Source organism: Lithobates pipiens, unplaced genomic scaffold (genome assembly GCF_037356315.1).
Source record: "Lithobates pipiens isolate NorthernLeopardFrog02 unplaced genomic scaffold, aLitPip1_a1.2 Scaffold_18, whole genome shotgun sequence".
In the NCBI taxonomy this organism is placed as follows: domain Eukaryota; kingdom Metazoa; phylum Chordata; class Amphibia; order Anura; family Ranidae; genus Lithobates; species Lithobates pipiens.
Genome location: NW_027507758.1, coordinates 420,660,909 through 420,686,482, shown reverse-complemented (window position 1 = coordinate 420,686,482; position 25,574 = coordinate 420,660,909). Strand labels below are relative to the sequence as shown.

At 41.2% G+C, this 25,574-nt stretch overlaps 1 protein-coding gene across 2 annotated transcripts in view; it reads right to left on the bottom strand.

Moving 5' to 3' along the window:
* Positions 1-25,574, bottom strand: part of SERPINI2 (serpin family I member 2) — an 86,912-nt gene that overhangs the window by 39,494 nt on the left and 21,844 nt on the right. Inside the window, exons 1-4 of one of the 2 annotated variants that reach the window (XM_077488035.1) lie at positions 24,813-24,912; positions 20,210-20,503; positions 9,123-9,353; positions 1,638-1,832 (exon numbers count right to left, since the gene is read on the bottom strand). In XM_077488035.1, coding sequence (XP_077344161.1) covers positions 1,638-1,832; positions 9,123-9,353; positions 20,210-20,503; positions 24,813-24,831 — 739 coding nt within the window. In that variant the 5' untranslated portion in view covers positions 24,832-24,912. Of the gene's footprint in view, positions 1-1,637; positions 1,833-9,122; positions 9,354-20,209; positions 20,504-24,812; positions 24,913-25,574 lie in introns of those variants that run through there. The other variant, XM_077488036.1, reaches the window with a different exon arrangement.

Sequence of the window (25,574 nt, the reverse complement as noted above, 5' to 3'; positions counted from 1 at the left end):
GGCGGACACATCAGACAATTTTGACACATTTGTGGGACCATTGTCATTAATACAGAGATCAATGCTATAAAAATGCATTGATTACTGTAAAAATTTCACTGGGTTAACCACTAGGGGGCGATCAATGGGTTAATTGTGTTCCCTAATGTGTGTTCTAACTGAAAGGCGGAGGGGACTGACTAGGGGAGATGACAGATCACTGTTCATACTTTGTATGAACAGACGATCTGTGACTTCTCCCTGTTTACACACAGAGATCCCAGTTCTCGCCGTGTTACCCTGTTTCCCCGAAAATAAGACCTAGCGTGATTGTCGTTGATGGCTGCAATATAAGCCCTACCCCCCAAATAAGCTCTAGTTAAAGTCCTTGTAGGTCTTCTTTTCAGGGTAGGGCTTATTTTCGGGGGAAACAGGGTAGGGCTTATTTGGGGGGTAGGGCTTATATTGCAGCCATCACCGACAATCACTCTAGGTCTTATTTTTGGGGAAACAGGGTACGAGAGATTGCGGGAGTCTGGCGGTCATTGAGACCTCCGGGCACTTAGATCTGCTCCTGGGGCGAGCAGCACGCTCCTCTGGTGGCTGCCTTAGGAACCGATGTTACATAATGGCGATTCGCCTGCCTGTGCCATTCAGCCGCAGTACAACTGCGGCAGCTGGTCGGCAAGCGGTTAAAGTGGTTCCTAAAGGCTCAAGATTTTTTACCTGAAAGCACGCATTAAAGAAAAGTACCTTCTGGGTACAGCTCCCCCTTATATTTATCTGAGCCCCATCTCAATTCAGTGATCTGTATGAGATCTTCCAGGCCTCTTCCTCCTCATTGGCTCACACAGCAGCAGGAGCCATAGACTCCTGCTTCTCTCAATCTCAGACAGTGAGCCAATGAGGCTGAGCTGCGCTCTGTGTGTTAATGGAAGAGGCTAGCTATTGGGAGCCCTCGGCAGGGGGGGGGGAGCCAGGACCACCAGCAGTTGGACTAAAAAGAAGAGGATCAGGGCTGCTCTGTGCACAACCATTGCACAGAGCAGGATATGTAACATATTTGTTATTTGTTTTATCCTTCCCTTAAAATCACTTTTTAATGCAAAGCTGTATTGACTTCAGTTATGCAGTCATGCACAAAGCACAATTTTGGTGCCTATGGCTGAACAATCAAAGTGAACACAACTTCACTTTATGAACTAAACTAAGTAAATAGTCTCTACCCCTTTAGTAGATCAATGCTATATTATGTTTACAGTATGGGGTCAGTCCCAGACAGGTTTGATGAGTCTTTTTTTACCAAAGGAGCCTGATGTGCCTGACAGTATTTTTGGGCTACCCTGACCTACCTCTGATCTTCTCAATCATCCTTGAGTTCAAATCCAACTAGGAACCTATTTATATGGATTTTTTGTATACATAGTAGGCAAATATATCAAAACCCAGAAAGCTGAGCTTGATTGTGAATTGATTCTCTAGTTAATAGCTGGGTAGTCTAAGGCAGTTACATTTTGTCCTTGAACAGATTGGATGAAACAGAAAACATAGCTTTTGGGTGTTTCTGCTTCATTACTGTCCCATCTGCTAATAGCAACATTAAAATTTGTTAAGTGTACTATATACTGAATATGTTTTTTCTTGAACACTTGAATTACCGATCTTTGTTGCTGTTTGGAGATGCATCATTGGTATCTTGGTCACGTTGCCTTTCTTTACTGTGAAGTATTGTGGGAAAGTGGCATCTGGGCTAAACTTGTGTTTCCATTCTCCTCTGAAGTAAATAGCGTTGACCAAAACAAGTTGTGTGAGTGGCTCAAAGTCTCCACTTGAGAACATGTGCTTGATTTTTCCTGTACAAAAAAAAGGTAAAAAATATTGAAAAATATAACTGGTTCTATTCAGAATAGATGTGTGAGCCATCTGTAAACCCTATTCTAAAAGGCACCTTTTGTTGAAGGTTTTTATATGATGCTCATGGCAATCATTTGTAAACTTGATGACATGCTCTGAATATGTCTGTCTTTTCGTTTCATTTTTTTCTGACATTTTTGTTAACAGATTTTACTAGCATCCATTTAGGAAATTGAATTATTTGATAACAATAAAGAGAAATACATACAAAATCCTTAGTAACTGCAAAAACTCCACAAAACTTAGCTTATATAAAACACAAATTTGCTTGGTTATATTTAAAAAAAAGAAAACATGGCAGCTAAAAACTGTAAATATGGTTATTCAAATTTAAGGGCATAATATTAATTATTCATAGACTTCAATCCATAACTAACAAAAAGAGTTGTATTTGGGAAGGGCAGTACTATACAAGTGCATAGATGAAAATTCTCTAACACTCAATCCCACTGCCCAGAAAATTGAACTTATTGGAAGACATATATGCATTTGCATATGTTTGCTGGTATATGTGGAAACTTACCATCAAGGTAGCATCTAGGTCAAGTGTATTTCCTAAAATTAGTGAGTAAACCAACACTGAGACATATAGATGTAGAGAGGTACAGTTTAGTCTCGATTCTGTAGGTGGCAATGTGTAGCTGTGCCATTAAACAGATGAAGTGGAGGCCGAGAGGAACATTGTTCCTCTTCAGACTTTGTGGGTGTCACCAGGGGAGTAATGGTCCGATTGCACACTGCCACACTGGATGACCATATTGGGCTTCTTTAGTGTGGACAATGCTTATAAATAGCAGTGGCTACGTAGACAGCATTGGCTAAAGTAGGGAAAGGAACCATGCTTACTAGGGATAGTGAAATAGCCTTGGGGAAATGTTCCTTCTCAGGAAGGCAGAGATTAGGGATACCATTGTCTGCTATGTTATCCTCCAGTTTCAGGTACTACTTCATAGGACTGGCTCAGCTCTTCCAAATGTCAGCCACTCCTCTTGTAGATGCTGCTCCGGTAATGTAGGCTATGCAAGTGTGACTCCTTTGAAGCTGAAGATCTACCAATGTACCGCTAGCTTTTCTGTGCCTTCCACTTTCACCATTACTGCACTTGTACTGTCAGTGGTATTACGTTTGCTCCTACAGCCATGTCTGGAACTGTTAGGCCGCGTACACACGCGCGGACTGTTCGCCCAACTTTGTCCGCTGAACAGTGTTTGGGCGGACAGTCCGCTCGTGTGTGGGCTTTCAGCGGACAGTTTCAGCGGACAGTTTGACGAACAAGGTTTTTCGGAAATTCCGTAAAACTGTCCGCTGAAACCTTGTTTGAGCGAACAGTCCGCCCGTGTGTAGGCTTGTTCGTCAAACTAAGTTCCGCGCATGCTCAGAAAGGATTTACACGCCGAAAGTTATAATGCAGTGTATAGGACGTCGTATTTTTCGTCCCGTCGTACGTGCCGTTCACGTCATCGCGCACGGTTTCAGCAAACTGTTCGTTCGTCGTGTGTGGGCATGTCCGTCCATGCTAATTTTGAGCGGACTGTTTGCTGAAACTGTTTGACGGACAAAGTTGGGCGAACAGTCCCCGCGTGTGTACGCGGCCTTACTTACTGTGTTTTGCTGCATTACCTACAGCCACATTACTAGTGCTAGTGATTGACGATTGTTGCTCAATTTGTTAATTGTGTTACCGGCGACTCAACAAATCAGTAACTGCTCAATTTTTCTCTGGACTTTGGGTGCCATTGTTACAAGTTCTGTACCCACCTCATTGCCCCATCCACATGGAGCAATCACAATAATTGAGAACATGTTTAGCTACTTTTATATACAGCCACACATGAGAGATCCAGGCATACAGAGAGATCATGGGCATACAAAGCACAGCCAAAACTAAAAATGGCAAGAAACTAAACCAGTTTATAACTACCTTGGAAGTTTATGTACAAATACTTTATGTAAAATAAAAATAAATACAAAAACCTTAAGAGCCGGTTCACACTGCGGGCGATGCGAGGCGACACGACTCGCCTCGCCTCGATCTGACAAGTCGCCCCCGTTCTGTACAATGGAACCGTTCTGAGAGGAGCGACTCGAGTCGCTCCGACTCAGAAAAAAGGTTCCTGTACTACTTTCGGGCGACCTCGGGGCGACTTGCATTGACTTCTATACAGAAGTCATCTGTAAGTTGCCGCTGAGGTCGCGGCAGGTCGCGGCGAGGCAAGTCGGTGTCGCCTCGCATCGCCTGCAGTGTGAACCGGCCCTAATGCACAACACCATAATTCTATTCTCTCAATACATGCAGGTTCAGCTTCCACATCTCTAGAATACTGCGCTTGCGGGACATTATGGAAAGTCCTGAAAGCAGCATCTTTGGGGCAGGTATGGAGCGCTGCATTTAGAGCTCCCAAAATGCCCTGCCCATTGCAATGAATGGGCAATAATTACAAAGCCCCTTAAAAGCGTTTTGAAAACATGGAAAAACAGGACTTTTTACAATTTTTTGGGGTGAAAAGCACCCCGCTAGAGACTGAAAAGTGCTAAAACTGTGTCAACGCGCAGCAAAAACGAGCGGCAATTTAGCGCTAACAGCCAGCACTGCCAGTGTGAAAGTAGACTTGCACACATACCCAGTGAAGTGAAGTCATTAGCCTTAGGTGATACACAGACATTAAACAAATCTTACATATGTTGTACCTGTTTATCTGCAGCCATCTCTTCTTTACATCTGTTAAAAGTTCAGAATTTACCCAGTATCTCTGAGCTTCCAGAGGCAGGGGACAGGGATCTGACATCACAGAGAGGTGAACTGAGTGTAATCTGAAACCTGAGTGGAGGGAAGGGACACACCCCTCCTACACAATCGCATAGGAAAACATGCAGAGCTGAGGTTGTCAATCACAGGCTTTCTGCTGGAATTCCCCACCCCATCCTCCTCAATCCCTTGGAGTGAGTCAGAAATTACTCATGCAGATAGCAGAGGAACAAGACTGCAGACAAAAATCACAGTTCTTTTAATTGAAGCAAGTACTCAATATAGAAGGATAGGCTTTGTTCATTTTTTCATGTCAGAGCTTTACAACCACTTTATAAATACAGTAAAACCTTGGATTGTGGGCATAATTCGTTCCAGAAACATGCTTGTAATCCAAAGCACTTGTATAGCAAAGCGAATTTCCTCATAAGAAATCATGGACACTCAAATGATTCGTTCCACAACCATTTATTCATAGGTCCTTTAGTTTATAGTCTATATAAAAAGATTATAGCAATGTGACCAGTTTGTGTAACCAAGAAATGTCCATCCTCAAATGGAAGCCTCCACAATCCAGCAGGAGCTACAGGGTATGAAAGAGAAGAGAGGCTCCTCTAAAGCCCTATACACACTATCAGATTTTCTGCTGATTTTGTCTTCAGATATGCCAAAACCATGTAGTGCAAGGGCCTGCCTGATTGCATACACACTGAAACTCCTAAGGTTTGACCTCATATTATATGGTTTTGGTAAATCTGAAGACAAAAATCGGCAGAAAATCTGATAGTGTATATGGGGCTTTAGAGACGACCTCATATTATATAGTAAATCTGAAGGAAAAAATCAGCAGAAAATCTGATAGTGTGTATGGGGCTTAAAGAGAAAGTAAATCCTGATAGGTTTATTTCCACTTTCTTTCCCTGCAAAGGTAAAGCGTAATGGGCTACTATGCATCGCATAGTAGCCCATTATACGTCACTTACCTGACACAGGAGCCAGCAATGTCACCTCTGTCCCCTCTTCCACGTAGCGTCCATCTTCTTTCCGGGTATCGTGGCTCCGGTGCTGTGATTGTCCAGAGCCACGATGACGTCACTCCCGCGCATGCACACGGGAGCCACCACTAACGCCATATCGCCGTTAGCAGCGGCATGCTCAGTGTGCCTGCACACCGCTGTCTATGGCGGATGTGCCGTAGACATCGGTGCCTGTCTCTTTGCAAATATCTCCTAAACCTCATAGGTTTAGGAGATATTTCTTGAACCTACAGGTAAGCCTTAATCTAGGCTTACCTGTAGGTCAAAAGTGGTCTGTAAGGGTTTACAACCACTTTAAGTGTAGCAATATGTTTCTAAATGTTGTAACTTCATTAAATGTAACCATATTGCTACACTTAAGCCCCATACACACTATCAGATTTTCTGCTGATTTTTGTCCTCAGATTTACCAAACACATGTAGTGCAAGGGCCTGCCTGATTGCATACACCTTGAAACTCCTAAGGTTTGACCTCATATTACATGGTTTTGGTAAATGTGAAGACAAAAATCAGCAGAAAATCTGATAGTATGTGTGGGGCTTTAGAGGCGCCTCTCTTCTCTTTTATACTTAGTTGTGACAAAATGTATATAAAAATGTTGTCTTACAAAACACTCTCAAACCAAGTTACTCTGAAACCAAGGGTTTACTGTATATATTGCTTCTTAACTAGGGCTCACACCTGTCCAGAAACACTATTTTTATATTTTATATAGAATTTTATATAGAGTTTTGTTTATGAACAATCTTATATGCAGTAGCTGAGACATTATAAAGAGAAAGCATTAAAGCTGTTTCTTTATCACATGTAATGTAGTTCTAGAATTCTGAAAGATAGCAGCTTTGAAAATAGCAAAGTAAACTCTCCCAGCATGTACTAATGTCTAGATGTAATTGTGAGAAGAGAACATGTGGGCTCGATTTATCTCACTGACCACTGATGCATTGAGAGAAATACTTGGTTACCAGGATATTTTTCCATGGTCTTATGTGAAAGGTTATACAAATGAACAGATGGGACCTGTGGAGTTACTGCACACAGTGGATGAAGGCTGAGTGTGATGCTAAGGGAAAAATAGTTTATTTTTATGAAAGGTCCCTTAAACGAGGAGCATCTTGTTAAGTTCATATACCCAGTGTCGGTAAAATTACCAAATTACTTACAAACCTCTTGACCTCAATAGGATTCGAAAACAACCTTTAGCAAGAGATTTTACAGCAATAACAGAACATGAAAATGTGCTCTCTTTTCTATATATTTGAGAAAACGGCTACTGTAGTTTTTTTCATAACTTATCATTTATCTTGCTCATTTACCATTCTCCTCATCCCTTAATAATCATCCTTCATCATCTCTTGCTCGTCACTTCTTCTGCACCACTTATCCCTCACTGCTCACTTCTCATCAGTTATCTTGACTTGGAGTCTTCTATCATCAATTTAACGCTTATATTGTAACACTCATACCTTGCCATATAGCAATACCCGTGTATGCTTCACATATCACACACTTGAATGGCCTGGCAACTTCTGGAACTTTATGGTGCCAAAAGTTGATATTCAGAAGGCTCTCTTGTTAAATTATGATTTTCAAGCATTGATACTATGCACTCATGGGGCCGAATAGCTCACAAACACCAGTATAAAACTGCACTATATTATGACTCACCAAAACAAAGAGCAAAAGAAGAAAAAGGTCAGGACATCATTAAATTAGTGTAAAATGAATCAATGCTTAGCTGCCATTGTTTCTGGAAAATTAGGACATTTTCCTGTGCCAGGAAAACAATAACTTGGTTCTTTTCATAGCGCCTGCCATGGCAACTCATGCCCATGTCCCTTTCCTGCTAAAACATGGCTGGTGTTGGAAATTGTGTCCTGCAGAAAGAGGGAAACTTGGAAACTATAAATGTTGTACAGTAATGTTCGGACATGTCATTGATGGTGAAGGCATGTGAAGAGCATGGCCTCAAAAACATGTCAGCGTTTAGTGGAGGTACAACTTTCACCAAGTATACAACTTTGGTCCCTCTTTTACACCACCTTGTGACTTCTTTAAGGCTATCTCCTTTATGGCTCTCCTGGTGTCTACCTCAGTGAAACCAACTTTCCTAACTCTTTCTCCCATTGTCGGCTTCACAATGAGAGAATGTTCAGCAACTGGAGATGTGACTGGGTGGTCCAGTGGTTGTACTTTGGCAACATGCCTTGATCAAGTCAATCAATTGTAAGTGCAATTTTATACTTTTTCTTTTTATTAAAGTGGTTTAAAGGCTACGTGTACCTATCCCAGAAAAAAGCCTATGCAGGTAAAGCAGTTCTTCAGTGACCTGTGGAAAAATGAAAAGACACTCACCTGTCCCAGGATCCAGTGCTGTCCTCACCCGGCCAGTTTTTTCACAAAGCTTTGGTCCCCAGTGCCAGCATATTAACTGTAGGCAGCCGGCTGTGTCTGCTTGTGGTTTCGCAGCCAGCTTCTCACTGCCCATGAGTGAGCCGCTCTGAGCTATCTGAATGGTCCCGCAGCTTTCTGGGACCTGTGACATGTTCCAGAAGGGTATGAAAGATGGAGGGGGTCACAATTCTGCTCGGATCGCCGTGGCGATCTGAAAGGAACAGAGAGCGGGTACCTGTCAAAACCAGGTACCTGTCCCCCACCCAAATGATGTGCCAAATGTGAATGAAGAAGGGAGGGAGGAGGAGGAAGAGTGGAATTTCCCCTTTTGGGTGAAGTTCTGCTTTAAGAGGCCCCAGTAGATATTAAAAAACTGTGCACAGGCCTAGTTGAAAAATTCCCAGTTATCAATACCCATGCAATACCCATGCCCTACCTTGTTGCTAGGACACAAAAAAAAATTTTCACTTCTATAATGTTGCACATCCAATGGTTTTCACATTCTAGCAACAAGGCAGGACATTGGGAATGCTATCTCGTCGTTTTTTAGCCAGGCTTCCAGGAGGGTGAATATAGCCTACTGGTATGGCAAGAAAATTCATGAACATTTTACAAAGTTGAATAATAATGGCTTATATATCTGCATAAGCTATTTTCTGGAAAAGGTAATTGTAGCCTTTAATCTGCACCCTGTCTCTATTATTCATTTCAGGGAATGTTGCTATAGATTATAATCCAAAAACATTAAAAAATCAGTTTTTCACTTGAACCAATAGACTCCTATGTTAGGTCTAATACAGTAACAACTAATCCGGTAGGAACGGTTAAAAAGTATTTGAATGGTTGGTATCTGATTTTTTTTTTCCCTTTGATTTGCATTATGCTAGAGGCGTAGTATAAAGCTCAAACAACTATGTATTACTATGCTAAAATCTGCTTTGCTTCAAGCTCAAGCAGCTTTGCAAGTCTATTTTATTTCATATAAAAATAAAATGCCTACCTAGAACAAAAAAACTACTATTTATTTATCTTCACAGAATGTATAGATTACCATTTGTTTGTCTTTCTACCCATGCACTTATTATTTTGGCAGATGCTTTCAAATCTTGGAAATTCACCAGCTTTATTTCACTCTTGAAAAAATCCCTGTTGCTATGGAGATACTGCTCCTTCACGTGGAAGCCTTCTTGAAGGTAGAGGGCATTTGCGAGATTAAATGCAAATTCTTTATTTTCTTCTGAAATGACAGAAACTAGCTTTCGGAGCTCCGAAAACTCCTCACCTAAGGACAGAGAATTGGGTATTAGTAAGATTTTAATGATGAAAATAATGATATACATTGTACGGGAAAACTTTCCGAATTAAGGCATATCAATGAGGACGAGTCCTCTTCTTCTTACGTTGATATCACACAATATAGCTGACTCTTTATAAATGCTGCTCCACTTTCGCAATGTGACAATGCAGCTGAGGATTGTTTTGTGTTAAAGGTAATTGGCTGTGTAAGAAATATGGTGGTACAAAATAATGTTTGTTACTGTAGCAGAGATACAATTAGCTCTCTCTGTCTCCTAAGGGAGTAGCACCACAATTGAGAACGGTGAAAAGCATTTCTGTTACTGAACTGTAAAGGGATGAAAGAGTTGATTTATTAATCTGTGAGAAAACCTGTCCATTCCCGGTGCCCTTCTAATAGGAAACCTCGCAGTACAGATGTAATAGCGAGCTGGCAATACATAGAAGTTTGAAAGCTACATGTTTGATCCTTGTCCATACTATGTAGGTGAGCAGCTTACCCTTTGGATTCTACTTCATCTTAAACGCCATGCAAAGAAATCAAAGAAATGTACTAGGCAATAAATGTGCGGCTGTTTTTCTTTTTTGAAAAAAATTTGCACTTTTTTTTTTTGTTCAAAACTATTATCTGTACTTATTCACACTTAAAGCCGTTGTAAACTACTGCACAATTTTTTATTTTTTTTCTTACTTGCAAGATAATATCATATGAAACTTACCTGAAAACTAAGCATTCCAGCACTGTGATGTCATTAATTTACAACCGTCTTGCTTCCGGGTTTGCGGACTCTGGCTCTGTGACAAGTCAGAGCCGCAATGACGTCACATGCATGCGGGAGCCCACCGCTCATGGCACAGAACCAGGGGCGGACTGACAACTCATGGGGCCCCCAGGCAATAAGAGATTATGGGGCCCCCAGGCAATCAGAGATTATGGGGCCACACAGTAGACACAAACACACACACAGTATACACAGACATGTTTCTATTGGCTGAGAAGGTACTGGAGAGGTGGGGCAGCTATAATCAAAATTTTTAGACCAAAAGGATGTCGGTAAGGGACATTTCAGAGACAGAAATTTTTACATACTGTCCCTGGTTTTACTGAGGCTAGCAACCCTGATGGAGCCCTCGGCCAGGGCCCGAGTGGCCCAATGGTCAGTCCGCCCCTGCACAGAACCAGTGATGTCACTGGCTATGTGTACAGTAAATATCTCCTAAACAGTTCCAGTTTAGGAGATATTTACACTACCTATAGCCTATAGGTAAGCCTTATTAGGTAAAATTTAGTGATGGAAATTTACTTCCAATCTACACAAGTATAGCACTACCCCTGCAGGAGCAGCTGGAAATTGCCCAGGATCTTTTCCTGATAGATTGCCCTACAGTCAGGCACACAATCTTAGTCACTCTTTGCATCAAAAAAACTGTCTCGGGTGTTCTTTTTTGTTGTTGGTTTTTTTTTTCTTGTAATAACTGGGATAGAGTTGAAAGAATTAAGTGGGATACTCCAAAAAGAGAATTATGTACAGCTTGAGGACAGTGAACACCTATCTGTAAAGCTGAAGCAGAATTCCTTGCACAAGCAAATTAGTAGAAGCAGTTAACCACTTGACTTCTGGAAGATTACCTCCCTTCATGACCAGGCCATTTACTGCGTTACTTTAACGGACAATTGCGCAGTCGCGTGACATTGTACCAAAATTAATTTATTGTCTTTTTTTCCCACAAATAGAGCTTTCTTCTGGTGCTGTACGGTTTAGGAGATATTTGCCCGAAGACAGGCACCGCTGTCTACGGCTCATGCGCCGTATACAGCGGCGTGCAGGCGCACTGAGCGCGGCATTTCCAATAATGGAGCTGCCGTGCGTGTCGGCTCCCGTGCGCATGTGCGGGAGTGACGTCATCGCGGCTCCGCCGAATGACAGCAGCGGAGCTGCGAGACCCCACCTAAAAGATGGATGCGCCGGACTACAGGGGACAGCGGTGACATCGCTGGCTCCTGTGTCAGGTAAGTGACACATAATGGACTACTATGCGATGCATAGTAGTCCATTATGCTTTGCCTTTGCAGGGAATGAAAGAGGAAGTAAACCCATCAGGGTTTACTTCCTCTTTAATAGATGGAAATATGAAAAAATGACTGGAGTTCCACTTTAAACTTAGGTCCATCAACCATAGATGAAGCACATTTCTTCCCCGCCACCACAGGTTGCAGGAAAAAACACAGTGATTATTGCTAGATTATTGCTAGAGGCTATAACCCCCGCTAGCAATATTCATATGTAAAATCCGACAGGCTTGTTGTACCCAAGTTGATCAATTGGTACATTTAGCCTGCCCATATGTGGTTCAAATCTCGGCCGGTTCAGCAGGAACCGAACCGTCTATGGCCAGCTTTACAAGGATAGTGTTTTATCTTATCTCCCTGACATTCTGTCCCTTCTCCCTCACATCCTATTAACTTCAGCCATGTAAAATTTCTGCAACCTTCCTCTCTAGCTGAGTCAAAACATACAATAAAGGCTGGAAATGCACAGGTTTTAATTACAGAAAGTGACATATAGTTTTAGAGACCCACAAGAGGAGGAGGGATTCCCATAAGAAAATGACTGCTCTAGGCTTCAACAAAATGGCAGCCTCCAATGGTTCCCGCTCCTGTCTCAGCCAGTGAGGAGAGGGAGTCCCAGGACAGCCGAGGCTCTTGTGCACATGGATCGAGAGGGGGCTCAGGTAAGTATTGGGGGGGGCAGCACACAGAATTTTTTTTTTACCTTCAAGCATAGAATGCATGAAGGTAAAAAATCTTTTCCCTTTACAGGACTTGTTGCAATCGTTATCAGACTGTTATTGGTAAAGTTCTACTTTACCTGTCATATGATTTAAATCTGAAAAGCGTAGGAGCAAAGAATTCTGTATCTAATGGGGTGGATTGTATTAAATTGTATTGAATGAATTCTATGATGAACACCATTATGCCATTATGCACAGGGCCTACACATAAAAGGTCATTATCAACATTTTTTTAAGGGAGAACCCTGGGATAGGCAAAAAAAATACCCCATTAGTACACCCCCCTACACAAGACACTAAACCGGTAATACATTTGTGAAATTCCTTAACATTGAAAAAGACTAACTGAATTTTCAGGAAGTCATCTCTGTAACTCAAAAGATAACAGCATTTGTTCTGCCAAGGAGGAGGTGTTACAGCAGGGATTGCATCATATCCTCTCCTCTCTTTCTCTCTCTCTCTCTGGGAAATGCAGTGAATGTGGATTGACCTGTACATGTTAAATATAAACTTACCCACTTCAACATAAATCACACCCCTCATTGTCAGCCACACTGCTGAGCAAACAGTTAAATGACAATCTTAGAAATGTAAAGCATGCATTCTATATAGTCTACATTATTTAAAAGAGAAGTATGGATTTTTTTTGGTGGGGGGGGGGGATATTTATACTTACCTAGGTGGATGTAACATCAGATTCAGCTGTCCAAAGATGTCTCTGCACTGAGAACCAATCCACCGAACACTGCCGATGGCCTGGTTCTCACAGATCCCCGAGAGGAGAGCTGCTGACTATGAGTCAGCAGCTCTCCTCTCTGCTCCTCCACGCTCACTGGAGTGCTGATCTGTGGAGGGGCTGGGAGCGGGGAGCTGAGAGGCTGAGACTGTCATGAGTCAAGGCAGCTGGTGGATCCAGACTTTGGAAGGTGGGATGACGCGCTACCTCGACTGATGGCAGTGATGTCAGTGGAGAGCGGACTTCAGACTGCTTTCCGCTGAAAACGGGTCACAGAAGTGCAAAACTAATTGCAATCCTGTGACCCTTAGGAGAAGCCCAGCCTAAAAAGCTCAGACTGGACTTTAAATATTGAATTCTCCCTCCTCTAGGCTTTCTGTTACTGGCTGTGGCTGCTACCTTCCCATACCATCTCTCTCCCTCCAGCCTCAACAACAGATAAACATATTGCCCTTACATGCTTTATTTCATTACTGAACTGTAAACACATGCCCATAATTACATATTTTACCCAATATATTCTGCTGCAATTCAGTGAATGGTGTCAGTAGGGCAGTGGGCTGTATCCGTAGAACAGTGGATGGTATCAGTAGGGCATTGGACGGTATCAGTAGGGCAGTGGATGGTATTAGTAGGGCAGTGGACGGTATCGGTAGGGCAGTGGATGGTGTCAGTAGAGCAGTGAATGGTGTCAATAGGGCAGTGGGCTGTATCTGTAGAACAGTGGATGGTATTAGTAGGGCATTGGACGGTATCACGATATCGGTAGGGCAGTGGATGGTGTCAGTAGAGCAGTGGATGGTGTCAGTGGGGCAGTGGATGGTGTCAGTCAATGATGCTGTCAACAATGATGTTGGTTCTTTACCATGTGATCAACTGTGTCCAATCACAACTGATCGCATGTAAATAAATCGCCATTTCCTTTCTTCAGCACTGTCACTGTGTAAGGAAAGGAAAGCCGATAATCGGCTTTCCTATAACAGGAGACATTTACACTGATAATCAGGCACTGATCATTGGTGCAGCCCCAACAGTGCAGCCTATCAGTGCCCATCAGTGCAGCGTATCAGTACAGCATATCAGTGCCCACCAGTGTAGACCCTGCAGTGCAGCCCCATCAGTGTCCATCAGTGCAGCATATCAGTGCTGCATTATCAGTTCAGCCACATCAGTGCCCATCAGTGCAGCCTATCAGTGCCCATCAGTGTAGCCCCATCAGTACAGCATATCAGAGCATATCAGTGCCCACTGATGCAGCATATCAGTGCTGCCTTATAAGCCTTGCTGATGCAGCCTTATCAGTGGCCATCAGTGCCGCCTCATCATTTCCCATCAGTGAAGCCCCATCAGTAATCATCAGTCCAGCTTATCAATGCAGCTTATCAGTGCTGCCTCATCAGTGGCCATCAATGCCACCTTATCAGTGGCCATCAGGGCCACTTCATCAGTGCAGCCTCATCAATGCTTATCAGTGCAGCCTCATCAGTGCACATCAGTGTAGCCCCATCAGTGCCCATCAGTGAAGCCCCATCAGTAATCATCAGTCCAGCATATCAATGCAGCTTATCAGTGCAGCCTCATCAGTGCCCATCAGTGCAGCCTCATCAGTGTCCATACATGCAGTTTATCAGTGAGGCCTCATAAGTGCAGCCCCATCAGTGCAGCATATAAGTGCCCATCAGTGTAGCATGTCAGTGCTGCCTTATCAGTGCAGGTTATCAGTGGCCAGCAGTACTGCCTCATCAGTGCACATCAGTGACATATTTTCAGTGCCCATCAGTGCAGCCTCATCAGTGGCCATCAGTGCTGCCTTATCGGTGCTGCCTTATCAGTGCAGCCTCATCAGTGGCCATCAGTGCTGCCTTAGCAGTGCAGCCTCATCAGTGGCCATCAGTGCAGCCTCATCAGCGCCTATAAGTGCAGCCTCATCAATGCCTATAAGTGCAGCCTCACCAGTGCCATAAGTGCAGCCTATCAGTGCCCATCAGTGTAGCCCAATCAGTGCCACTCCATCAGTGCAGCCCCATCAGTGCCCATCAGTGCAGCTTTATCAGTGTCCAAAATTGCAGCCTCATCTGTGCCCATTAGTGCAGCAGCATCAGTGACCATAAGTGCAGCTTCATCAGTGCCCATAATTGTAGATTATCAGTGCCCATAAGTGAAGCTTATCAGTGCCCATAAGTGTAGCTTATCAGTGCCCATAAGTGCAGCATCAGTGCCCATCAATGCAGCAGGGATCACAAGGAGGATTCAGCAGGATTGCCAGATGGAGCACACAGAGTGGGGATCTCCTGCTGTAACACAGCTTGGAGCTGAAACGCCAGCCGCTGTCAAACAAAGTCCCACCTCCTGGACCGATATTGAACCAGTCTGCTGTCTATCATAGGAGCCAGTCCAGGAGGCAGGACTTTGTTTGACAGCGGCAGGCGTTTCAGCTCCAAGCTGTGTTACAGCGGGAAATCCCCACTGTGTGTGATCCACCTGGCAATTCTGATGATTCCTCCCTGTGATCCTTGCTGCATTGATGGGCATTGATGGGCACGGATGAGGCTGCACTTATGGACACTCATTAGCTGCACTGATGGGTATTGATAAGGTCCTGTGCTCTGTGTGCTCTGGCCAGCAATCCTCACAATTTTTCTGTGATCACATGCAGTTTTTTTTGGGCAGCAGTGTTAGATGGCTGGCCGTCCAGTGGCCGGTGGGGGTGGGGGGGGGGGGGGTATGGCTTTGGGAGGGGGAGTTAGTGCTGGCAGGGAGCAGAGGAGGAGGGAGGAGGATATCACCTCCAATGGGTAGTACAGACCAGGGGTCTGTGAGTCCCATCTGCCCACTACAGCAAGCAGGGACAGAAGTACATCCCTGCTTGTTGTGGATAGAGCTAAAAATGGGATGTGCCAAGACCGCTAGGGAAAGAGGAGGCTATGGAAATAGGAGGAATAGCAGCCACTGGTCTTTACAAACAGGAAATCACTGGGCAGTAATGGTTTTATATGAAAGTTATTAGGCTTTTACAGAGCTATTACAGAGTAATTACTGAGCTAAGAAGAAAATGGATGGCATCAGGAACAAGGATAAGAAAAATAGCTTTTACCCGGAGTTCTCCTTTAAGCCAAATATAAGACAACATTTATTAATAGACCGTTAGGTACAGGGGCTCCAAGCAGGGCCACTCAATCTATGACTCGTGATAGGCCCCTCAAATCATTCAAAATTGTATTGATTTTGTGATTTAATGACAAAATTAAATAGTGTGACCTATCAATGAATAGATTGACCTATCCATGCAATCTGTCACGTCTGTAGAAGAATTTGCTATTCTCTCTCATACATTTCCTAGACAAAGGTTGTAAGGCTGTCAGGAGACTATGAATATATGTATGCCATCTAAAACACCGAGAGACCAACATCTCTATGTGGCCTTTTCAGGTTCACTGGTGGTCATATTATTAACAGTATTTGTACAGAAGCTTTTCACTTCTAATTATTTTACAAAATGTAGTAAATGTGAGAAGTTATTGTAATGGTATGCTTAACGAATCCCACAGGCTTGAATAAACAAGTAAACCTGATGTCTTCCTTCAATATGTCTGGGGATGAAGCTTTACAGGCAGAAGTGGGGAAACCATGCCATAGAGGAGCGGAATGTAAGATGGCAGGTGCAACATGTAAAAAGAAGAAAAGAATTTCAAATATGCTATAATATTTATAAGTCCTTCTGATTAAAATATTAAAAAAACGAATGCATGGAGGGACTTTTTATTATAGAAGTAGTTCCATATCTGTAAAAGCTTACTATTGACTCATCTCCGCAACAAAATATTTCAAAGGTAATGAATGAATCAGCACTCAAGAAGTCTAACAAAACTGTATGACTTGTTCACACAACTGTTGATGTTTTCCTCTTTTAAAATGACTATTTTATCTACTGCCAAGGTCTTCTATTGACCTTATTCACAGTGTTGCCAAGCAGTGCAGAAACCCCTTGATAGAAGTGGTCTACACACCCCCTCTATACACGGCAGTGAAATGCATCATCAGTTAAACATGAGCTATTTTGCTTGTTGTTTTCAATGCAGTAATGTGCATTAGGCTTTAATCTTATTTAAAAAAAAATACCAGTGTTGTTGCAAATGCAAGGAAAACAGAAGTAAAGGCGCTACAACCATCCCACATAAAAGCTCTGTCCAGTGCTCAGACCTTGAGGCTGCTGACATCTCCAATGTACCAAAGTAAGGAAAGGGATGGTCAGCACTCAGGATGACATCCAAAATAGTATTGCTTTATTAAGTAAACATGTACAAGCTATAAAATATCCTACGCGTTTCGGACGTTAGTCCTTAGCCATGACCAAGGACTAACATCCAAATCGCGAAGGCTGTTTTACATCTCTTTACATGTTTACTTAATAAAGAAATACTATTTTGAATGTCATCCTGAGTTACGACCATCTCTTTCCTTACTTTGCAAGTGTCCTTTAAGAAATAGGATCCACCTAGCCTGGGATTGGTTGTTAGCTTATCAATTAGGGGAGTATTTAGCAGAGGCATAAATAATGGGGTGGAGTCAGAGGGAGTAGATGAAGATGGTGGGTTGGTATAGCGACATTTTTCAGTGTGCTAGAGAGAAGGAAAGAGATATTTGTTTACCTGTCTTGGGGAACACAAAGCTATGCCGTGTTCCCCCCACAAGGAAGAGTTATTCCTCGCACACACGATCGGAAATTCCGACCAGCAAAAGTCTGATGAGAGCTTTTGGTTGGAAAATGCGATCGTGTGTTTGCTACATCGGACTTTTGCTGGTGGAATTTCAGCCAGTAAAAGATTGAGAGCAGGTTCTCAATTTTTCGGTCTGAAAACGCTGCGATCATAAATTCCAATTGGCTGTAGAAATTCTGACGCACAAAATTCCTACGCATGCTCGGAAACAATTTGACGCATGCTCAGAAGCATTGAACTTCATTTTCTAGGCTCGTTGTAGTGTTGTACGTCACCACGTTCTTGAAAGTCGAAAGTTCAGAGAGCTTTTGTGTGGCCATGTGTATTCAAGCCAAGCTTGAGTGCAATTCTGTCGGGAAAAAACATTCAAGTTTTTTCCAATGAAAAATCCGTTTGTGTGTACGGGGCATTACACTCCTTCTTGGAGATTATACTGATTTAAGGGGATCTCCAACTAGAGAGAAGACTGAATGTGATATTACATTAAAGTCAATTCACAAAAATAAAAGTAATTATCCTGTGGTCGTTACTCGATAATTACCAAATGTACAAAACTAGAACTGAAACATTTAGAAGCAGTATTACCACTGTTGTCAAATGTAACAAATCAGGCTCATGGCTGTTGGTTGTCAGGAAGTCAGACCCTTCAGATCTAGTGCGGATTTTAAGAGGGAGCTCCAAATAAAATAAATAAATAAATAAAACACATGCACAAAACTTGTAAAATGCTTGCCGACCGTATAACCTAGATATACGGTGGCTAGGCGGCTCTCCTGTGCCAGATCATGTAACTAGTAAGTGATCTGGCTCTTCTGGGTAGGGGCACACGTGCCCCACCAGTGGCTCAGCTCTCCTGTGATTTTACATATTGTAAACAAGGCAGGGACCTGTCCTGTCAGAGGGAAGTATAAGATTTTCTTTCCCGCAAAGCAGGGGAAGTAAAAGCACTACATACAGTACACATAAACACTGGCTAGGCACGCATTTAACCCTTTGATCACCCTAGATGTTTAACCCCTTCACAGCCAGTGTCATTAGTACAGTGACAGTGCATATTTTTAGCACTGAGTGATCAGTGTATTCGTTTCACTGGCCCCCAAAAAGTGTCAGAATGTCCACCGCAATATTGCAGTCCTGCTATAAGTCACTAATTGCCACCATTACTAGTAAAAAATAAATACACATATTCCCATAGTTTGTAGACACTATAGCCAACCAAAAATATGTAGCAGAATACATATTGCCCTAAATTTATGAAGAAATTTTATTGGATATTGTTTATAGCAGAAATTAAAAAAATATATATATTTTTTTTTCTAAATTGTCGGTCTTTTTTATTTTATATAGAATGCAAAAATAAAAACCACTCAGGTATCAAATACTACCAAAAGAAAGCTCTATTTGTGGGGAAAAAAGGACATCAATTTTATTTGGGTACAGCAGCGCACGACAGTCAGTTAAAGTAACGCAGTGCTGGGTCGCAAAAAATTGCCTTGTCATGAAGGGGGGTAAATCTTCTGCAGATCAAGTGGTTAAAAACACCCCAAAAAAGCTTAAATTCACCAGGAACACACTCTGCTCAGGTATGACTGAATTCTTCAATTTACCTAGTACCCAGTACCCTGAAATGTACCCTTTGTCTGGAATTTCTTCTGAAAATTAGCAGGACACTTCCTGGTATGTGAGTGTGCCTGGGTACTTCTGTGCTTATAGGCTCTTAGCTGTATATCTGCAAAGTGACATCTAAGGCATGGTTGACTCTGACTGCCAGTGTCAGGAGATTTATGCAACATACACACCATTAGATTTTCTGCTGATTTTTTCCTTCAGATTTACCAAAACCATGTAGTGCAAGGGCCTGCCTGATTGCATACACATTGAAACTTCTAAGGTTTGACCTCATATTATATGGTTTTGGTAAATCTGAAGGAAAAACTCAGCAGAAAAACTGATAGTGTGTATGGGGCTTTAGAGTGAGATCTGGTGATGTCCCTTGTGTGCCGCTCACTGTTCTCCTTGCTGAAGGCTGTGGTGTGAGGAAGCAAAACCCTGCCTCCACCAAGATGGCTGCCACAGAGACATAGAACATGGAGACTAGTCCTTTGCCCTCCTGTCTTGTTTTTTTTGTTTTTTTGTGTGTTTTTTTTTCAATTCCTTTCTTCTTTAATTTCAATCAGGTATAATTAGGTTGGGTTGTACTATGTCCTGTAGCAATGTTTCAAATTAAAAAAAAAAATGTATTTGTTTCAATGCGGGAAGTTAGCCAGTAATCAGAGACAGACACGACTGTGAATAGATAGTACTGTCAGTCCCACAAAGACCATTACTAAATCCAATTTTTGAATGTATTCACCTATGATTGATATCCTGTCCAAAGATGATTGCAAAACAAATAGGTTGCAGTTACAAGCCCATCTTTTTCATCTCTCTCGAGCTCTGTGCTCACAAATAGCCCACCAATACGTGAATAATCCTGACTTTAGAGAGGGCTGACCCTATTTGCTGCCAGTATAAAGCAGCATTGATTAGCCTTCTTGTATCCAACAAACAGCATGCAGAAAGTATGGATGTGGGATTAATAAAATGTAGACTCACTTTCTTGATTTCCCTGCAGTTTTAGAACTTCCTTTATTTGTTCAGATGTTGCTCCTCTCGCTCCCAGTTTTATCATTCCTAGAATCAAAGTAGCACCAAGTGGGGAAAAAATAATGTTCTCTCCGGTGTCAACTGAACGTATTGCCTGGTGCAGATCCACAGCAAACTCGGTAATAGCGTCTCCCCAGAGCCTTGGGGCTGCACTGGTTACACTAACGCCAGCCAGAGCCACAGCAAACAGGACTATAAGGGGTCTCTTCATTGTAATCCAATTTACTAGTACTCTTCTGGGGTCTGAAAATAAAAGTGCACAGTTAAAAAACAAAAAAAGCAAAGGTAGCTTAGGATTGTCAGTTTACTTTTCTGTCGCTAAACACTTGCTGAGTTTAAAGTAGAATGGTAGTAGTAATGGAATGATATTAGATATGGTAAAGCACCGTGGATCATAAACAATTGCATTTTTTTTGCAAATAAAATACTTGAGTTTACAATTTTTCATCTTTTGTTGCATCTTACTGCTAGTTTCCTGCAGCCTGTGTCCGCCACCTCTTTGTCTACATATATGCACGCCATAAATAGCTGCAGGAATTTTCTCAAGCTGGTTTCCTGATAGTGACAACAGTGCACAATACCTACCTTGTGTTTAAACAGCCACTGTCACAGACACAGTCTCCATTAGAAACCTGAATAATAGGGTGGTAATGTAGGGGATCAACTGGTAGACAGGGATAAAACATTGTTACCCCATGTATTCATTAATAATATTTGAATATATTTTATTAAAAGTTGCAGATTGAAACATTGAAAAAATTGAAAATGACTTTTTAGATTGCATTAACAATTTATGTCTTACATGAAATATGGGTGATTTGGACTTACATTTACTTTAAAAAAGGAACTTTACCCCCCTCACCTTGTTATAAATACTTGTCTTCTGGTACCAGAAATATGTTTTATTGAGATGCAGACAATGACATGCAATATTAGCTCAGAGATTACTGTAATAGTTGCCTCGTTTTTCAAGTGATATCAAGAATAATAATAATAGCGCTAAATGTAAAACGCAAAAAGAAAAGCATGAATCAACACTCACTAAATTTCTACTAACACGAAATTAGCAGAAAGAGCCCAAAGGGTGGCACTAAAGAGCTGAAAAAACACATAGTACATCTAGTACATCACTACATTTGTAATTGTTGGCCAACATTTGTGTGATGTGTGTATGCAAGACAAGTTTGAGCCAACACCCTTCAAATAAAATTCCACGGTTTTGTTGTCGGAAAGTCCGATCGTGTGTACGGGGCATAAGACCTCATACACACGGTTTGATTGTTGGACGATCGGGCATCTGATTTTTGTCAAAAGCACGTGTGCAGGATTTTGTCTAGCATACTAACGATCCACAAATTGTTGTTTGACATAGTGACGTACTATGAGAGTATAAAGAGGAAGTTAATTTCTCAAGCTCCACCCTTTGGGTCCCTTCTGCTAATTTCATGTTAGTAGAAGTTAATGGAAATTTCGTTGATTCATGATTTTCAGATCGTACAAAACAAATGCATTTTAAAATATGTTTGACATAACTACATCATTATCACCAGCAAAGCAGCTTCATTATTATCCCATTAACCGCTTCCCGACTGGTGCACGATGATATAAATCGGCAGAATGGCACAGACAGGCAAATTGGCGTACAGGTACGTCCATTTAAAATTGCCCCCTTGCCATTCCCGTGTGCGCCGCCAGTGGCATGTCGCATTCCGGGCAGGACCCCTGTGAGTCCGACCGCGGGTCCCCCGGACTTGATCACCGTAGGGATGCCCGCCATCGTCTCATGGGGAGGGAAAACTGGGAAATGCCAATGTAAACAGCATCTCCCTGTTCTGCCTAGCAACAAGTGACACTGATCTCTGCTCCCTGTGATTGGAGCAGAGATCAGTGATCTGTAAATCCTAGCCATGCCCCCACTGTTAGAAACACACCCCTAGGACACACTTAACCCCTACACTGCCACCTCCTGGTTAACCCCTTCACTGCCAATGTCATTTACACAGGAATCAGTGCATTTGTATAGCACTGATTGCTGTATAAATGACAATGGTCCCAAAAATGTGTCCGATGTGTCTGCCATAATGTCGCAGTCACAATAAAAATCACTGATCGCCGCCATTACTAGTAAAAAAAAAAAATGTATAAAAATGTCATAAAACTATCCTCTATTTTGTAAACGCTATAACTTTTGCGCCAACCAATCAATAATCGCTTATTTTTTTTACCAAATATATGTAGAAGAATACGTATCGACCTAAACTGAGGAAAAAAACATTCATTTTTACATATTTTTGGGGGATATTTATTATAGCAAAAAGTAAAAAATAATGCATTTTTCTCAAAATTGTTGCTCTTTTTTTGTTTATAGCACAAAAAATAAAAACCGCAGGGGTGATCAAATACCACCAAAAGAAACCTCTATTTGTGAGGAAAAAAGGGTGTACATTTTTTTTGGGAGCCACGTCACATGACCGCGCAATTGTCAGTTAAATTGTTGCAGTGCCAATTTGCGAAAAGTGCTCTGGTCTTAAGCCAGAAAAATGGTCTGGGGCTTATGTGGTTAAAGAAGATGAGAATGTGCGCTGCATATTGAGATTTCATCAGCTGCCACAACACGGATGTTAATTCTAGATTACGAACGCTAGTTTACAAGACCGAACTCCAGCTCGTTCCTTGATTCTTTTCATGCGTGTTTGTACTTTCTGTGCTGACCATCCAAAAATCACATTTTGAGTTCACATCCAACAAAAATTTTATAGCCTTAACATTCAGCTTTTGTCTGATGAAAAAGTCAATTCGGCTGTTGAAAGCACCGTACTAACAATCCAAAAAATCCACAAACAGCTCATCTTGCGACTTTTCCCTTCTGAATTTCATACCGTTTGTTGTACGAGGCCTTAAGGTTTGACCTTATATTATATGGTTTTGGAAAATCGAAAGAAAAAAATCGAAAGAAAATCTAATAGTGTGTATGGGGCTTTAGTGTGGAAAAATGTTCCATGCTGCTCCTTCGAAGTTCTTTTTCACTGCAGTCGAAAATGAACATCGATTTGACCCTACTAGTGATTAGAATAACTTATTAATTTTCTTAGAACATTGTTTTTTTTTTTTCACAGTAACTAGGTACACTTTATTGGAGTAGTTCTTGATGGTAGTATAAATCGAGAATTTCTCCTCTTTATAAATTCATAAAAAAGGTTTGGAAAATTCTCATTTTTTTTTTTTATTATATAAGAAGGAAATCACTGAGGGAATCAAACATTATAGGTAATGGGTAAGGGAAATACTAGGGGGTGTGATTGTGTTCTTTTATTTTTTCTCCCTCTGCGGGGGGGGGGGGGAGACTGGGTGGAGAAGGATGATGGAATACCTCTAACATGATGGAACACCCCTAATATGATGGAGTATATTATGAGATAGGTCCATGTTTATGTTGATTGTGTTTTATGTTTTGTTTTTTAATGAATGTTCCATATACGCTTGTATATATTTATAAGGGATTGAATTGAAATGGAATGTTTTTATATGTATAAAAATTTTATAAAAATAATTGAAACACAGAACAACTTTTTTTTTTTTTTTTTGAAGTTTTCATTCTAAATTCTACCCATTCACAGTACCTTGAAAAAGTATTCATACCCGTTGAAATTTTTCACATTTTGCCATGTTACAACCAAAAATGTAAATGTATTTTGTTGGGATTTTAGATATTTTTTAGATATTTATTTGCAAAAAAAAATGTATTAGTTTCCTTCCACTTCACAAATAGGTGCCTCTTTGTGTTGGTCTATCACATAAAATCCCAATAAAATATAATTATGTTTTTGGTTGTAACATGACAAAATGTGGAAAATTTCAAGGGATATGAATACTTTTTCATAGCACTGTATGACCAGCTTTATTCATGTGTGCACTATGTTTTTCCATAGACTACATCATAGCCAATCTAGAATTATTTTGATGTGATTTACGCTCTGCAATGCATGAATACATTATATCCTATCTCTACAATGTAAAAAATAGGTACATAGCTGTAACTTTGTTGTCAGTATGGTTACAATAGAGCACCGTGCCGTAAATGTGTACTTACCCTGCAATATGAAAAACATTTAAATATGCCTAAGCAGAAATACATTAATAGCTGTATGAAACATACAAAACACATGCGTAGTAAAAATTTGAAGAATATTAACAATGCAAAGATATTGGTTTTTACCTTATTTCACAGTCATGCTTTAGCCTAAACTTATTTACTTGTATATATTTACTGGTCAAAAGGCACTACATTACATTAAACTAATTTGATCTTCTTCATTAGTGCAGCATAAAGAGCAATAATACCCATAGAGACTAACCAGACTTCCATTAGGTGGCGTCAGATCAGAAAAAGACAAACGCAGGTCGGCCGCTATGGGTTATTTTACTTTGTATATTGAACTTTTCCATACAGAATAAGCCCATTTATCTTGCTTAATATAAGGCACAGTATGAGACTTTAGAAGTCTTTTCTGTATCCGTTTGGCTACATATTTTTGGATTATAGGATACTCACTTGTACAACAGCTCAGCATTTCCCTTGACAAGAAAAGTAAATGTCTCTGAATGTAGAGGGAACAAGTGCAGCCGTTTAATCTGTCAGGCCAGTGATTAATTTTTAAAATGTCAGAGTATGTTTGTTGACATAGCTATCTTGGAACATTTAAAACCAAGCTAAAATTTTACTTTAGAACGCAAGTGTAAATTTTGTACTTGTATTATATAATAAATACTGTTAAACCAGAACAAATTCCAGTTGCTGTAATGAAAAGAAAGTTTATTGAGGATAGTTTTTACTTTATTGGAGCTAACGCTCATTACATAGAATACCATTTAAAGACAATGCTGAGTTTCTGATGGAAAGTAGATAACCTATTTTCCTTTATAATAGTGCTCATTACTGGACTCTCACTTCTATTTATTTATGTTTGCTAAAAATTCATGTATCCATTGTTACTTTCCAAGGACGGATATTCCTGGGCTTAACCACCAAAAACCTATAGGAATGATGCGCTGAAACTGCAGCCAGTATTTATCCTGGTCATGCAAGTCCCCCAACAATGAAGCCTGATCTATCTAAGAACATCTGAAACAGATCTGGGTAAATACTATCCAATAAACAACAGAAGACAAATACATAAACTACACAACAGTTCTCATTATTCAATACTTTGATTAGAGATTAAGGCTGGCCATACATGGTTGGGTCAAATCTCAGCTGGTTCATCAGGAACTAACCGAGATTCGAACCGTGTATGGGCAGGCTGAATGTACCAAG